Below are 17,086 nucleotides of genomic sequence, written 5' to 3'. Positions count from 1 at the left end.
ACTTAAACTGCTACACCGTTACAATTAACATTGTTAGATCGGATGTTACTGATATCAGATAGTATGATAGTAGGGTAAAGCGTTGTAATCATATTTTCATACTTTGCTGCCGGAGGGTATCTATTTAGATCAACATTACCCAGCCTAATTGTATCTTCTATTATGTGAGCTATATAAATAGACACCTTTGTGTAAAATCTTTAACAAGAGACATAAATTAGTTCCTTTTTTGTATGATATTGGAAAATATAAACACGGAAGAAAGCATGGCATTAAACCAAGCGTGCATGGAAGGGCACAAATTTCGTTCGCAGAACCAAAAGTACGTACATTCAATATAAAACAGTTTAATAATATGGACCATTGTGCCTATAACAAGCATACGAACTTGAAAAGTTTACGAACAAATCATACCCATAGGTGAATATATCACCAGTTGTTTTTGATGTTTATCGTATAAATAATTATCAAATCTAAAACAGTCACTGATTAAAAACCTAGTTTATTTTCTAGCGTGTGACAAGTAAACGGGTTTATTCTAATAGCAGGCTGAATATGCATATTTTTTATTCTTTGATATGGATAAGTAAGATATCTTCCTAATGTGTATTTAAAGTAATGATTAATTGGCATTATGTCTCCATCTCCTCAAATTCATTGTATCTTAAAAAATGATATAATAATAACAATATGACATGAAAACAATAATCTTTCTCAAAGGCAAATGTTCTTTAAAATAGAATATCCTCGCCTAAAAGACAGCCTTAACAAATTATTGTCGTATAAAGTGTATGGTCATTACAAATAGATACTTCGATTACCACAGATAGATAGATATTAATAAGCAAAGGACCAATAAATCGAATAGAAATTCATATATGGGAAATTTTAACGATACATTAATAGGCCGCATAGGAACGAATGTTCATAAAAATGAAATGGTGTACTCAGTATAAAAACAAGGACTTACCACTTCTGTAGAAGTCTATGATAGAATTGAAGACCGCAGGATGTCTGTCGAAGAAATACACTTCTTTCTGGCTGTCCGAAAACTCGTGTTGCTCTGCTAGGCGTGACAAGCGCGTGTGTTCTATTTTTCTCAGTGTTGTCAAGTGTGTCTCATGCCGGACACCGCCCACATTCAGGACTATTCGGTCTTCATCCTCCGAGTACTGAGAATCATTTTTGGCGGGAAGGGTATCGGCGGGTGAAATGACAGGTGTCTCCTCGCCTGGCAGATCATCCGAGAGCGAGTCGGCTTCCTGGGTGGCGAGGTAAACTGGTTTGTTCGCACCGTCATGCTCGAGCATTTCTCTCCTAGTTCATAAGTTTCCTTTGTCAAGGCAAACAATCGCCGACAAATTTTGGCATTACAAAAATAAGTACTCCATTTTAACTCCAAAACAGAAAATGTTTCAGCGTTATGTTTTCCAACAAATGACACTGTTCACAAATATATATATATGAAAAATATCTGAACAAGAAACACAATCACATTTAAACTACTCTACTAATTAAACGGAATCCGAAAGTTCAGGACATAATTCCTAATTTAGAGAAAAAACTGTCCAATCTTCTCTCTCCGAATTCCAACGTACTTCTCCCTCTTCGTTGGCATTAAAACCTGCGCTAACCCCCAGTAGTTGTTGATTGTAATTAATAATTAACCACATCATAGCAGGGTATCCATTAAAGCAAGGAATTAATGGAGCTCGTATCTCACTGAGCACTCGCTCCAATGTGAATGCTTTAAGCTTTAGACCATTTTAGCTACATAAACTCATCCTTTTATTGGTTTATGTTGTTTTCGCTGTTTTAGGCATAAACCAAAGAAACAGTTGATCACGTGACTGTATCGAAATGTTCATCTCATGCAATTCCAGACGATGTAATAGTTCGATCCGATCCAATTTGTGAACGTGCGATAGATTTTATGTTGCAAATTCCAATTGGAGAGAATGGTGTCCACATATCCAGTTTCCAATAACCAGCACCCTCTTAATAAAGTAAATTAATTCCAATGTTATTCCAGTCAGATGTTTTTCCAATGACAGAAAATTTCTAAACTGAAGCTTTGACTTTTTTTCAACGTTTTAGAATATGCTAATTGAGCCATGTCAAAGCAAAAGTGAAAATGTCAATGATTCACATGAGTCAGCAAAGCATGTTCGATTAGTTCACACTAAAATCGATCGCTTGCGCTGATCAGAGCGTAGCATTATGTAAAGTATAAAAAAGCAAGTTTTGTTTTTCAGTTTGTATGCTTATATAACAAATGAAAATGGATTTAGCAAGTATCAGGTACAGTATAAACAAGTTTCAAAAAGCAGTTTCCATTACATTTTTTTTTTAATAAGTCGCAAACACTTACAAACGCATTCATTACTTTAAGTTCATCTAGCTGGTGTATTGTTATTTATTGTTCCAACATCCAATGAATTATTCAAAGGCTTTTTGTGGTGTACATATTTACGATATTGCGTTATTGTCAACTAATTATTATAATCTTCGATATGTGCCATACAGAGACGTCCTAAATCACCTATTAAATCGATCAAGAATATAAAGTTATTGGGAAATTACTTCTACAGCATAAGTCTTGGCATTTTAATAGTTTTGTTTTGTTCTAGCTTTTAAAGCTATAAGTTATATTGCTTATCTGTCGACTATTCGAAGTAATGCGAAGTTAGCATTAAACAAGTAAAAATTTTTACATGATAATTGTTTAACTTCCTTTTTGGGTTTTATTGACAGAGAGAAATAATTTTACAAAGTATAGGCAGTGAGATGTCAAAGTTAGAAAGTGAGAATGGAAACAATTAAAAGCGTTATACAGATGAGCCGTGCCATGAGAAAACCAACATAGTGGGTATGCGACCAGCATGGATCCAGACCAGCCTGCGCATCCGCGCAGTCTGGTCAGGCTCCATGCTGTTCGCTTTTAAAGCCTATTGGAATTGGAGAGACTATTAGCGAACAGCATGGATCCTGACCAGACTGCGCGGATGCGCAGGCTGGTCTGGATCCATGCTGGTCGCATACCCACTATGTTGGTTTTCCCATGTCATGGCTCATATAGACAATAATAGTTATAACAAGTTAAACAACTAATTGCATGTATGTTGGCATACTGCCTACTTGAAAGATTCAAGCAAGGGCAGGAGAACAATTTCAGATGGAAGGCTGTTTCGTAAGATGAGGATACTTGGAAAAAAGGAAAATTTATAATAACTGGAAACTGTATTCCTTGTCCATAAGCGAGGGTGTTTAAAAAAAAAACAATGGACAATTTTGTGAAACATTATTAATTTAGCATCAGTTCGTCTGTTATTCAAAAACTACAAGAATTTTGCATATTGAGACACAGTCATGTACGGAATAGTTGCCATGTACTTTAGGTATCTGAATGCCATTTTTTTGTACCATTTCTATATTAATGAATGTAGGGTGACCAGACTGAAGATGGATATTCTACCTGAGGCTTGACAAGAGTCTTGTATGCCGTTTCTTTGTCCTTTTAATTTTTATTTTGTACGTTACGTTTTATGAAAAACCAAGTGTTCTGTTTGCTGTTGTGCAGATTTGGTTAATATGGGTGTTAAAAGTAAGGTCATTTGGTAGGTTTACTCAAAGGTATTTTACATTTGTTACGGTTTCTTCTGATGTAACATGTCTCGCCCTGAAAAACAAAGGGCTGAGTTTTGCCTATTAAAAAGGAGCGAATACAGCCATGAGTAAAACCTCTGATACAGTGTTCATGAAGTTTATGAAGTAATTTAGCGTGACTAACTTTGTCGAAAGGTAAAATAAGATCCAACACGGGTTCTAGCTAGATCATCTACCAATTGGAGGAGTTGTGTTTCATATGAGCGACGCTCTCTGAATCCATGTTGTAGTTCATATATTATGTTGGGGTGAAATATTGGATGCAATAATATGATCAGTTACAGGTTAATGTGATAGGACGATTGTTGGACGGATCACGCTGAGGCCTATTCTTGTATAGAAGGACAACATTTACTTTCGTTTAATCTGATGGCAAAGTACCATTTTCAAGGATAGGTGCAATTTGACAACAAAGTTCTTTAAGGACAATTGGTTTGATGTTGTCAGGCCAGCAGCTTTATCTGTTTTAAGATTTGACAACAGTTTAGACTTGTAGAGACATGACATGAAGGGATAGTTACATCTGAGATGGAATGGGATTTCAGAATGACACAGTTTGTCCCTTGTAGTAAGCGGGAGCAAAAACAGATTGGAATTGGCTATTAAGAATTTGCTTTGTTGGTGTTAACATATTTCAATAAATCACTGGAATTGTCTAATAGGGGTACATTATCTTGTGTATCTTGTCTGACATTTTTCATTAGTGCGAATAACTTTTATAGAGGAAGAGCTTTGGTCAGGGTTGTTGTTGGCAAAACAAAGGACACTTTCTAAATATGTGTTGTAGGAAGCTTTAATCTCTTACTTTATTAAATGTGTAAGTGCTACTTGTCTTTTAGCCAAGTTTCCATTCCATCATGCTTAGCCAGTTTAGATAGTGTATTTCTTTTTCTAATCAGTGGGTTCCCAGTGCAGAGATATGTTTAGGAATAAATTTTGACATAAATTTTTCAAGAAGATCTTTTTAAAACTGACCCAAATGTCATCCACAACTTTACACTCACGATCATGAATTAACTCCTTGCTCTCTTGTTCTATATAAGTTTTTTTTTAATTTTCTTCCAGAAAGGTGCATTTCTCTTAGCTTTTGTTAATTTATTTTTGGTTTGAGATTTGATATTATTTCTACTGTGTCATGATCTGAGATACGTCAGGAAGAGGGCGAATAGTGTAAGTGTATGATTTGAATAGGTCAAGAGTATTATTTAGTTTAGTGCTTTCTGAGAACATTTGGACCAGGTTGAAATCATCACAAACTTTTAAAAATCTTCATTTATTTGATGGTAAGGACAGTCGTGTTTGATGATTTCATCTCAATAAAATATCATGGCAGTTAAAGTCAACAAACACCCAGATGTAACATTTTCTCTAAAGCGCGTCTTATCAGTTAAGCTTTGTAAAAGACGGACTCTCTCGGACGGTAGAATTTGTTAACACTTAGCCACTTCTGGCTTCGTGCATAGTATTTCACAGTCGGTGGTTAGTTCTGGTTGTTCAGTTACAGTTGAAGTTTTACGGACTCAAATAAAGACACCTATGCCTTTGGACCAAGATCTATCCCTTCTAAAGGTTGTGTAGCCCAAGGACAGCGTTAGAATGTTCGGTTTAATATCTTAATTGACCGGGGTGTTTGTTCATGGTTTGGCATGACCAATGGACTTTTCTCCATTCAAGTTTTCAAGGACAGAGAAATTGTTTTCAGATACCAGTGATTCAAACGTGTTAAAAGATGCATGCAGATGCGTTGAGATAATTTACATTTACACATTTATTGCATTTGTTTTTGCAATTCATTGAACTTAGTGTATTTATTTAAATTTTCACTTTTAGATGAAGGCTACAAAGATTAAAACGATATTTAAGGTGATCAATCACATGTAAGAAACAATTTGTTACATTTTCACCATTCCTATACTCTATTAGGCATGCACTTATTTAAGGAACAAAATGACCCATTACATAGAGTTAGATCCATGTTAGAAATATATGTTTGATTGTTTTTATTGTAATTACCACCCTTTTAATATGAAAGTATATAAAATAAAACTCCACTCCTTGATATGAAAGTATAATTATTAAAAGCTGAGTATTTCTTTTAGTTTCAATATATATTCTAGTTTTACATTTTTGTTTCATAGATATTAGGATATTGTAACAATCTGAACCCCAAGGCAAGTTTTAAATCTGCACGTAGCTTCGGAATCTATTTATTTCCAATCTATCTTGGTTGCATAACCAGGATGGGCAAATGGAAGTAATAATCAGTTAACAATGAAAATAAATTTTAGCTAAAAATGTAACTGTCAATGCAAAACTTTGACAATGTAATAGACTACTGTTATATTCTTATCAATTGTTAGGGAAAGTTTGTTTATCAAATTTATATTTGTGCTAAAATAACTCTGTCTTGGTTGGCTACCTAGGATGGGAAAATCACGCCATTGAAAATCTAATCTTAACCCTCATCATGCTTGACACTATTGATTCTGCCTTTGCGACCAGTGCAGATCATGATCTGCACTGTTCGCCATTTAGTCAGTATCTTTTTGGTATGCACCCCTTTTAACAGTCAATGGTACTCTCAAAACTGAAAGATGGACAAGTTCATTATAGAAATTTAGCAGGGTAAGGGTTAATGTATTAAGCGCTCAGTGAAAGAAATATATGTGACAGATGAGATAATATCATTTCGAACAAGTCCATTAAAATTACATGACCAGAATCAGATTAATCACATTTAAATGAATACTTATCAGTGTTTCCTAAAAGTAAAATGTTTGTAAATAATAATAGCATAGCACGATGCTTTCAGTATGTTTGAAATACCTTGCATTTTCAACTAGAAAACATACTACTTTCTGAACGGAGGTAAAACCTTCTATTCAAAATGCGGGAGATATTCTCCACAAGGTCTAAATATGTCATATAGGCAATTCATAACAAAATACTGCTAAGGCGAAAAGTAGTTTTAGTATTTTGTCAAGAGTTATCGCTTGAGTGACACAAAGATTTATCAAAACTTGCGGAACCCAAGTGTTTTTCCAAACTACTTTCTAGTCTTTTGTACATAGAAGACTGTTTACAACAAATAGGAAGTGTTACTACTCATTTCACTTCTGAATTTGCTTCTTATTGTTACATCATATAATGATGTGTCAGTTAAATTAGTTGGTCTAGTTTTATTCCTGAGATATATTCCTAGTTCGTTGTGTATATCCAGATTTTAGTTCTGTTCATTGTGTATGTTTATATGCGCGTAATTACTCAAATGATATCTTCATGGGAACATTTTCAGAGGGTGTTGTTTTTCAGAACAAATTAATTTTCTTATATGCTATATAACTTCTCAATATTTTTTTTTATTCTTGGTTAGAAAATAAAGTCTATAAGGAGATCCTTTGGGAGCATAAAATTGAACTAAGCAAAATTATAGCAGACTAGGTTTACTTGAGTCCGTTCGTAAGAGGTAATAGGAAAATGCAACACCCTTCACCCCCCTTGCACCGGCTTAAGTGGAATACAATAACATAGATATGATCCCAAAGGACCAGATAATATACCACACTGAATCCAAGTACGGTCCAGACAAGTTAAATTGCTCATATCATTGAAGTTACTGAAAAGTATGTATTGATTTTTTAATTGTTTATATGAAATAAAAAAAGGAACTGAATTAGTTTTGTGTATTTTTTTTAAAGTCTAACTTAAGTAGTTTTTATGACATGTAATTAGAATTTAAAGATAATTTTATAGTCAGTGTATTGTTAAATGTGATATATATATATTTCGAGTGTACTGTTGATCTCATATCTGAATAATTTATACATAGTGGATATTACATGAGTGTCTTTTCATACTGAATTTATTAAACGAGTTGAATAAAATAATAAGATGCGAGGCTGTGCCGAGCATTTTGTCAATTTTATTCAACGAGATTAATAACTTCAATGTGGAAAGACACAAATGTTATATTCGTTTTTTATCACATGTAACACATCAAATTTCTTCTTTCTTTACCTATTACAGACCACGTAAATTCGACCAACGTCTCCTGTAAATAAACGACGTCAATGTCAAATCTTTATTACACTAGTGTATTATTAAATTTATGTAATGGCTTTATTTCACTCCCACGACGTCAAACATGTAATATACTATACTATATCACAATCATGATGACTTTGTTACATATGACATTATAGTTCTTATAATGCAATTGTGTCCCCTCTGGTCGACTCATGTCAATAGATATACGGAATCTCGTAATTATATTTCTGAGATTAAAAACATAGATATAGATTAGATGGTTACAGTTGCCAGCCTCTTGGTAAATAGAATCAAACTGGGACTGGACTGTATGTGTAGGGGGAGACCATTCCAAGAACTATTTGTTCTTGGAAAAAAAAGGAGTAAGAGTGGTATCGCGTTTGAGATTGTGGGATCAAGTTATTCAGGTTCCTTGTAGGTATGTGATGGTTATGGTGATCAATCACAGACCATGCACACGCTACCTGCCCTTTTTTGAAATTCTCATTAACGAAGAATACTTATAATTTTAGTTAAAAATTGTGATTTGAGCCGTGCCATGAGAAAACCAACATAGTGGGTTTGCGACCAGCAAGGATCCAGACCAGCCTGCGCATCCGCGCAGTCTGGTCAGGATCCATGCTGTTCGCTAACAGTTTCTCCAATTCTAGTAGGCTTTAAAAGCGAACAGCATGGAGCCTGACCAGACTGCGCGGATGCGCAGGCTGGTCTGGATCCATGCTGGTCGCAAACCCACTATGTTGGTTTTCTCATGGCACGGCTCATTTATATTCATGTCTTTCACTTTGAATCAGACCTGTTATGACATATACATGATGCCTTATTTACTTTTAAATTAATGACATTCAAACTTCGACTTATCTCAAGACATCAATATTGTTTTGTCTTCTGTTCCATTGGTAGAAGAATATGTGTTTTCCATGATCGAGTTAAGCTGGTTACAGTAGTAATGTATTCTCCATAGCAACTGATCCGCCGCGGTTTGGACAAATATAGCATAGAAATTTACAGCGAACTGTAATAGCTATTCTGCTTGAATAAGAAGCAGTTCGTACAACGTAGACATCATCAACAAAATAAATAAATAAATAAATAAATAAATAAATAAATAACATAATCATACCTAGCCGTATCTCCCTGATCAAATAGTTATTAAAAGCGAAAAAGCGTTTTCCTCGATAAACGAAATCTCGTTTAGTTGTCACGAGATTTTTTCTTCAGTATATTTTGTAAGAGTTTCAGATCTGTTTAATTTCATGCCTTTTTGGTTCAAACATTGTCAATGTCACAGCCTGGCAATCTTTCAGTATCAACAAATTAAACAAGATTGGTACTGGGGTAGATGAACAAGACCTTTATTTAAAATTGATAACGTAATTGTTACCACAATGGACAAGTATTTGATCCTTGATCTTGGATTTATTATTAACATGATATTATTACATGCACAAAGAAAACTAAACCAAATAAAATAATTTCTGTCCGAGCTTTATTTTAGCTTGTAAGCTATGTACAAATCTGTATTGTCGGATGCAATGTTGTTTAGAACTTCTCTTTCGCCCGAAGCCAGTAAAACAGTCTTGCTTTCGATATGTGGATTATACGGTCCTTCAAATATTTGTACGAGTGCCAACGCGGGGAAAATATTTGCAGGCTTGGAAGATTATTTGATTCTCATTTTGTTTAGTAAACAGGAGTTGATAAGTCGTTTTGCACGACATACTCTGATTCTATTACAGGGCTGTCATTGACACACACGTTTATCACTGTATTACAACGCAGAATATTCAAACTTGAGGAATAGCTTATTTACAGGTATAAAAAATACAGTTTTAACATAGCAGAAACATTGTCCTGACATAATCACATATTATTTAAGTCCTACAATCGACCGCAAATCCCTGTAGAGAAACTCAAGTCACGTTCGATGCATTACATATAAAGTAGTTTGAATTCATCCAGGCTAATTCCTGTCTGACGGACTAGGATCCCGAGGGGATATATGCCGTACTTGAGCGATTATCAATAGATCGAAGTCTGAGCATCCCGCAGTAATGTAGCCAAGATGTAAAAAACTAATGTACTAGTCATGCAATAACAACACATTAATTCACTGTATATGCGCCTTATGCACGGGAATTGTGTATAGGCCGTTATAAAAGATTCATGCAGGAGAAATGTTTATGGAAACGTTGCACTTACAAAAGAAATAACACCCTTTGTTCATTTACTAATTGAACGGGTATCTCATTTATTGCAGTTCGATATGTGATTAATACTGTTTGATTCACCAATTCTGCAGTAGAATTTTCAAAAAGCAATTGTTTAAGATCATTGTGTGAATTTCCGGTCCATGAAAAAAATCGAAAATATATTTTAATGAACATTATGCTACATCACTGTAACCTACGATATCATTGTCACTGGAGTGAAAAATAGAAATTTAGAAAGAACTGGTGTCAAAAGTAGCTGAAACTATACCAAAATGACTTTGTGTAATTAATAAAGAGCAATCTCAAATATTTTGAACATTTTAAAAATAAGAAAACTGCACAATATCATGAATATGATTACCTTCAAAACACTTTTAAAAAGACACAAACGATAAAGTTCTTACAAAACAAATGAATTACCCTATATATTTCACGGATCAGATGTTTATTAACATGTATATTCACTGTGGCGTAACTGATTTAAGAATACCTTTAAGTTTGCGAAGTGTAAACACTGTATTATACATGATTACAATACATAGGGCCTATTATCTGTCATTCAATCCAATGCATCATTACAACGGCATGGCTCTTTAATGTCCGGCAATTCCGAGAATCACTCTGATTTACACGTAACGCCCGACCTAAACAACAAACCTTTTAAGCATGCAGACATAAATTTCTAATTTCTATGGCAACCCACAAACAAAATTAGAATTAAAACGCTGAGAAAAGTTATTTCCAAGCAAATGGTAGTATTCTATTCAATTGTATTTAATTTAATTTATTTTAAAGTGATTATGTAATATTTAAAGTGCAATATCGTAATAGATTCGGCAGCGCCAGTCTCATAGACAAACCTTGGATCTATTATATAGCCATTGTGAAATATGTTCATTTACATACAATATGCTGGTTGGACATAAATTATGCCATCCCCTAAGTATCGAAACTTGCAAGGAGATCGACAACAGTTACCCGATCGATGTTTATGGGACCCCTTTGTCCCTGGTAAAGTTTTTAAATGTAATAAAAGTAATGATGATACTTTATAAAATTATATACATCAAATCATGATTTTATGACATATTGATCTTTTTGGAATTTCTTAATCTGAGAGAACTTATACTACTACCAAATAGGAGCTAAACTTTTCACTAGCGCTTTTTTTATTTATCTAAAATACCGTATCTAGAGACGGTACGACATTTTACATAGATAAACATTAATCTACCTAATCTGATATCATTGAAAAATGTGTTAAACTCATCCATATATGAAAATATCAAACTTTTACTGTTTTTTTCTTTCTTTGTGTAGGCAATAGTCGTTTACCATCATATAAACTACAGTTTTTTCGGTCTCTATGTTACTGCAAAACTGACAATTACGTTGTTCAAACGTTGAGCACAGTATGGCGTACCGTTGGGGTCAAAGTAAACAGATAGCACTGGTAGTAATAAAATTACACCTACAGGGTATTGATTGATCGATTTATTGATTGAATGATGTATGTTTATTCAGGCTAAAACACACCAATACAATTAAGTTAATATACATACAATATTACTAATTGAAAATATATATATTAATTTGAGAATATTCATCAATCATATCATACTATTATTATAGCATCGTATAAACTCAATTCAAAGTAAAATATCAATATCACAGAATGCCGTTTTAAAACTCATCACAAAATAACTGTAAAACTGTGGTAACTTTTGTGGCGTTAAAAGAAAATCCAAAGACATATGAAGCATTATGTATGTATATGCTTGTAGATACCGTTTAGCAGACAAATCTTACTAGTGTAATATGCACGGCTTACAATTTTGTCTCCCTTCAAGAAGCAACTATCCAGACCGGAATGTTAATACCTGCGTTAGTACTCAGAAATATTTTTTTCAAAACTGCCATATCTAAAACAACAGAATGGGAAGGGCCGTCCACTAATGTCGGTTTAACTTATGGCCCAACCCTTTTGCTTTTGATATCTACTATATTAATATATATTTGTTCATTTTCTCTTCTTTTTTCTGTCGGTCGATTTATTTGTATGTATTGTATAGTAGTGTATTGCCTATTTCCTGATTAAACTAGAAGACAGGCAAATGTATGTCTTAAATCCTTTACAAATCGAAGTGAGGGAAAACCATGCCATGAATATCCTACCACTTTAGATTTCATACAGTTTGCCGGGTTTTAGTGATGAATATAGCCAGTCTATCCCTCTGATCCATGACACTCCGTGCAAAGCATGACGGTTGCAAATTCATTCCATGCAAAGCATGGTTGTATATTATCTAAATACATGTACACTGCTGACTAGCGTACAAATTAAACCAACTATCAGTCAAATCGAGTCTGCAATACTTACTATTTGTTTTGTCCTCGTTGCTTCTGAGGAATCTATTTTTCAGATTTTGTTAGGGCCTAATATATTATTTGTTATTAAAGACGTTCGCGGTAGTAATTTCTGCGCATCTTTTTCACGCATGTTCTGTATTAGATAATTTTAGGATTTTATTTAATGATAAAATCCTTACGTTATTTAAATATGTTTCAGCAAATGACTTTTTATTTACACTACAGTATGTTCTTTGATTTTAATGCCGACCGTAACTTTGTAAATTCTTGTCCGTGCTGTAATTCTGTCATCCATGAGGATAGTTTGGCATAAATATATTAACCTTAATGAGACGACGTTTCATGTGTAACACTCAGACCCCTTTCTACAAGGTCAAGGTCACACTTAGAAGTCAAACAGTCTCTTTTGTGTCCGGATCGTAACTTTGCCATTCATCAAGAGGTTTTAAAAGTACTTAGCATAAATGTTTATCAAAATGAGAACCCTAGCTCCAAGGTCAAGGTGTTAACAGGGTTATTTATGTGTCCGGTCCATATTTCTGCTATCCATGGAGGGATTTTGAAATATCTTGGCATAAATGGTAACTATAATCAGACAATGTGTCACGCGCAAGACCCAGATCCCTTGCTTCAAAGTTAGTGTCATATTTAGAAGTCAAATCATAATAGATCTTTACGTGTCCGATATATAACTCTGTTATCTATGAGGGAGTTTTGAAACAACTTGGCATAAATGTTTACCATAAGGAGGCAATGTGTTACGCGCAAGACCCAGACCCCTAGCTCCAAGATCAAGTTTACACTTAGAAGTCAAGTGAAAGGTTAAGATACGATTCGTAACTCTGTCATTAATCATGTTACAATCTAAATATTTTAAGATTTTGTATCAATTGCAAATTAGCTCAGTGGTAAAGCATACAGTCCATGTTAAACAAATCTTTTACCGTGTGGTTTCGAAACTCACCATCGATATTATTTTTTTTCTCGTAAACATTTAGATTCCTTCATGAACTATGTGACAACACTATCATAAGCCGATATGGCAGGTCAGAAAAGTTTACCATTATATCAAAGATGATATTGACTAAATGCATGCATTTAAGCCATGCAAATAATAAACATACTGTTGTTTTATATAAAGTCATACATACAAATACAAACCATCAAAGAATGAAACAAAAATACGGGAATGGAAATGAAAACGAAAAGAAAACACACACACACACACACACACGCACACACACACACAAACACACACACACACACAAAGACAAAACATGAAACAAACTCACGTAGATTAGACCCCACAAAATGATTACGCGCAAGACCCAGACCCCTAGTTCCAAGACCAAGTTTACACTTAGAAGTCAAGTGAAAGGTTAAAAGGGTCTGTTTCATATCCGGTTCGTAACTCTGTCATTAATCAAGAAATTTCGAAATTAATTAGCAGAAATATTCCCTGATAACGAGAAAACATCTCGTGCATAACAACCAGACCACTAGCTCCACGATCGATGTCACATTTAGAGGTTAACGCGTTTTACATGGTGTGTTTCTTGTCAGTTCCATACCTATTCCGTCGATGGAGACATTTTAAAATTACATGGCATAAACGTTGACGTGTCAGACGCAAGTCCAAAATCTCTAGTTTCAAATAGATTAAAAAGCTAACATTTATGTTTCTTGTCCAGTCAATAACTCTGCCATCATCAAACATTATTTGTCACAATTTTCCCTATGATGAGTTAGTGTGTCATGTTCAAGACCAAGGCCCTAGCTCTAAGGTCAAGGTTACCTTCCGAGAAACTTTTTCTCTTGTCGAAAAATTAGTCATACCTTACTATTCTGGCATATTTTGCGCATCAAACTAGCATTCTTGGACAAACCTCGGGGGCGTTTGTCACTAATAGTGCCATCTCTTGTTTGAGCTTCAGTTCTAACTTTGAGAGTTATATATATTTGTACTTATCCCTTTAAAATGTCAAGGTCAGTAGTGGCTATTGTCAAGTTACCTTAAAGACACTCCACTAACTAACTGTAACCTTTTGTATTTCCATAATGCTGTCTGACTAAAGTACATCTCCTATTACGCTATACTTAGGATCTGAAAACGTGCTATTGATAGCCTCGTTCTGACGACCATTCCGTTAGCCAGACAGAAGGCTTACTTACAACATTTTGTAAGAATAAAAAATCTATATCTAGACTGGGTTTTTGATAGTTACATTTTTTTATGACGCAAAGTGTCAGCCGGTTAGCTCTGTCGGTAAAGCGTTAGCTCTGTCGGTAGAGCACTTGCTCTGTAAGCGACAGGTCTCGGATTTGAGTCCCTGACAGCCTACACATTTTTCTTAATCTTTGACATTCGAACAAATCGTCTCATTGGTTAAAATAAACAAAAATAGAATTGCGTAAAATAAAAATAGCAATTCTGGCAATCAAAATGTACAGAAGACGATTAAGAATGGGTCATTCTCGGATCTTCGTTTAGAAGATCAAGTACTTCAGTCAGATTGTTCCATAATTGTAATTATACATTTTTGTATGGAAAAATGAGAAATAACAAGTGTCTAATTACAGTTTGACAGTAACAGATATAAGGCTAAGACAATGTATTACTAAATATATTATTCAATTAATGTAGTAGTATGCGCGGTACTTCATGTATTAAGGTGAGTTTAGATCACACTTTGTTTCTATATACAGTGTAAGATAGTTATTATTCTATTTTTATAAAACTATACAGAGAAGAGAATGACTGAGTAAGTTTGCAGATGAAGTTATGAAAACCAGACTGAGCTTGTCCACCTGTCATCTTGTAGAATAGTTGTATGATACCAGTATTACCAGAATTATTTGCACAAAGTTCATGTGGGAGGAAAAGGTAGACCACTAGGTATTGGTGGGTCTTTAACTCTCCTAACTTGTTAAGTACCGATGGATAAAAATAAATGCTATAGCCTATAATTAACGGTCAATGCGAATACGTTAATGTTACACACCGATAGCCACACGAAAACTACATGCAGATATAGACTTGCCACAGTTCTCTACTGCGAAAATCTAAAGTGGTAATTTTGACCGGGAATTCACGGCATGAACAATCCACCACTCGTGTTGTCACAGCCGACTGTTTTAGGTGTTGAATTTGATATTAACGCAACCGTACAGAATATTGTTAAAACTAAATATTATGTTTGTAATGCAGATGGTATGATTATTCAAGGTAGAATGTTTTTCAAGATATCTATTTGTCTACTGGTGCATTCGCTATTGCCTGTACGTACTTATTATACAACCAAAATTATTCTGCAAAATTAAATTGCAAAAAAAAAAAAAAAAGATATTAGGTTCTGTTGTAATGGAAAACTCCGTCTTACTTTTCGGAATCTTGTATGAACCTTGTGCTGTGTTGTTCAAAACCCCCCCCAAAAAAACTGTATGTAAATTCTTGGACTAATTTCGATATTGTGCGTACTTGCGTGTGTGAATAGGATAAAATGCCTTGACAACTGCTTTGTTTCTTAAAATATGTTTGCCGATTGAAATGAGTTATACAACATTATGTTACAGATACTAAACTAAACCAAAGCTAAAACTTGCACCTTCAAAACGTCATGGCTTGTTTTCGGATGTTCATTTCCCGACCTTCATTTTAAGCAAAGAAAATAGAAGAAACGTGGCAATTCCACGAAAACCAGGTTTTCAGATTTGCATCACGCCCACAGGTTCTGTTTAAAAGAAGGGTCATGTTCTGTTATACATATTTGACTGCATCCAATCATACCATTCAGATATAACAAAAGTAGATATGTCATTGTCATATGTAATTCCCGATTCCTTGATAAAAGCTACATAAACACAAAGTTTGTTAACAATATGTGTACCCAGACTAAAGATATTGAGCATATACCATTTTGCTATTTTAGTAATAGTGACCACAAATACAATCAAAAGTCAGTTCTTCATATTAGCTTGCCAACATCAAAGTTTGATGACAGTAAATAAATCATGTTTAAAGTTATAAAATGTCCCCTAGAAAAAGCAAACTCTTTTTAGTAACTGTGACTTTTGACCTTGACCCAATAGCATTACAATGACTTTTGCATAAAAAAGGTCCAGACTAGGATTTGAACTGTAATCCACCTGTTCGATAGCACAAAATAGCACTCTAGACCACCGAGCCATAGAGGAACTTTCAAACTCTGCAAATTAGTCGAGGTACGTCATTTAAATTTAAAGCTATTGAGCGAATTTTTACCATTTTTCTATTTTTAGTTACAGTGACCTTGATCCTGACCTGAGTGACCCTCAAATACATTCCCAACCTTTGTGTTTGATAATTATCATCCAAAGTTAATTCTTCAAATAAGCAAAGTTTGGCGACTATTAGAGAAAATCTAAATTAAAATTATAAACCGGAAACCACCTTTTTGATGATACAGTGAGAAAAAAAATCTATATTAGTAACTGTGACCTTGGCCATGGCCCAAAGGCATTAAAATGATTTATCACAAAAATGGCAAAAAAGTTAGGTGTTCAGTGGGATTTGAACGACGAGCCATCTGTTCCACAGCACAAAAATGTAGTTTTGGTCCAACGCTCTATACCACTGCGCCACGGTGGAACTTTTTAAGTATGCAGAATAATTAAGTTATGCTGGCCTTGAACTTGACCCTACTGACCACATATACAATCCCAAGCTTGGTTTTCTATAAGCTACCTAAAGTTATTTAGAGGAAACCATTTTTCTATTTTTAGAAACAGTGACTTAGACCTCGACTCTAGTG

The 17,086-nt window shown here is 34.4% G+C and overlaps 1 protein-coding gene across 1 annotated transcript in view; it reads right to left on the bottom strand.

Annotated features, from left to right (window-relative positions):
* The window catches only part of LOC123525025 (potassium voltage-gated channel protein Shaw-like), a 167,826-nt gene extending 165,719 nt beyond the window's left edge, over positions 1–2,107 (bottom strand). Inside the window, exon 1 of the mRNA XM_045303695.2 lies at positions 971–2,107. Coding sequence (XP_045159630.1) covers positions 971–1,310 — 340 coding nt within the window. The 5' untranslated portion in view covers positions 1,311–2,107. The remainder of the gene's footprint in view (positions 1–970) is intronic.
* Positions 2,108–17,086: the final 14,979 nt, after the last annotated feature.

Source organism: Mercenaria mercenaria, chromosome 3 (assembly GCF_021730395.1).
Source record: "Mercenaria mercenaria strain notata chromosome 3, MADL_Memer_1, whole genome shotgun sequence".
In the NCBI taxonomy this organism is placed as follows: domain Eukaryota; kingdom Metazoa; phylum Mollusca; class Bivalvia; order Venerida; family Veneridae; genus Mercenaria; species Mercenaria mercenaria.
Note: the sequence above shows the minus strand (reverse complement) of the source record. Positions and strands in the feature narration are given on the sequence as shown.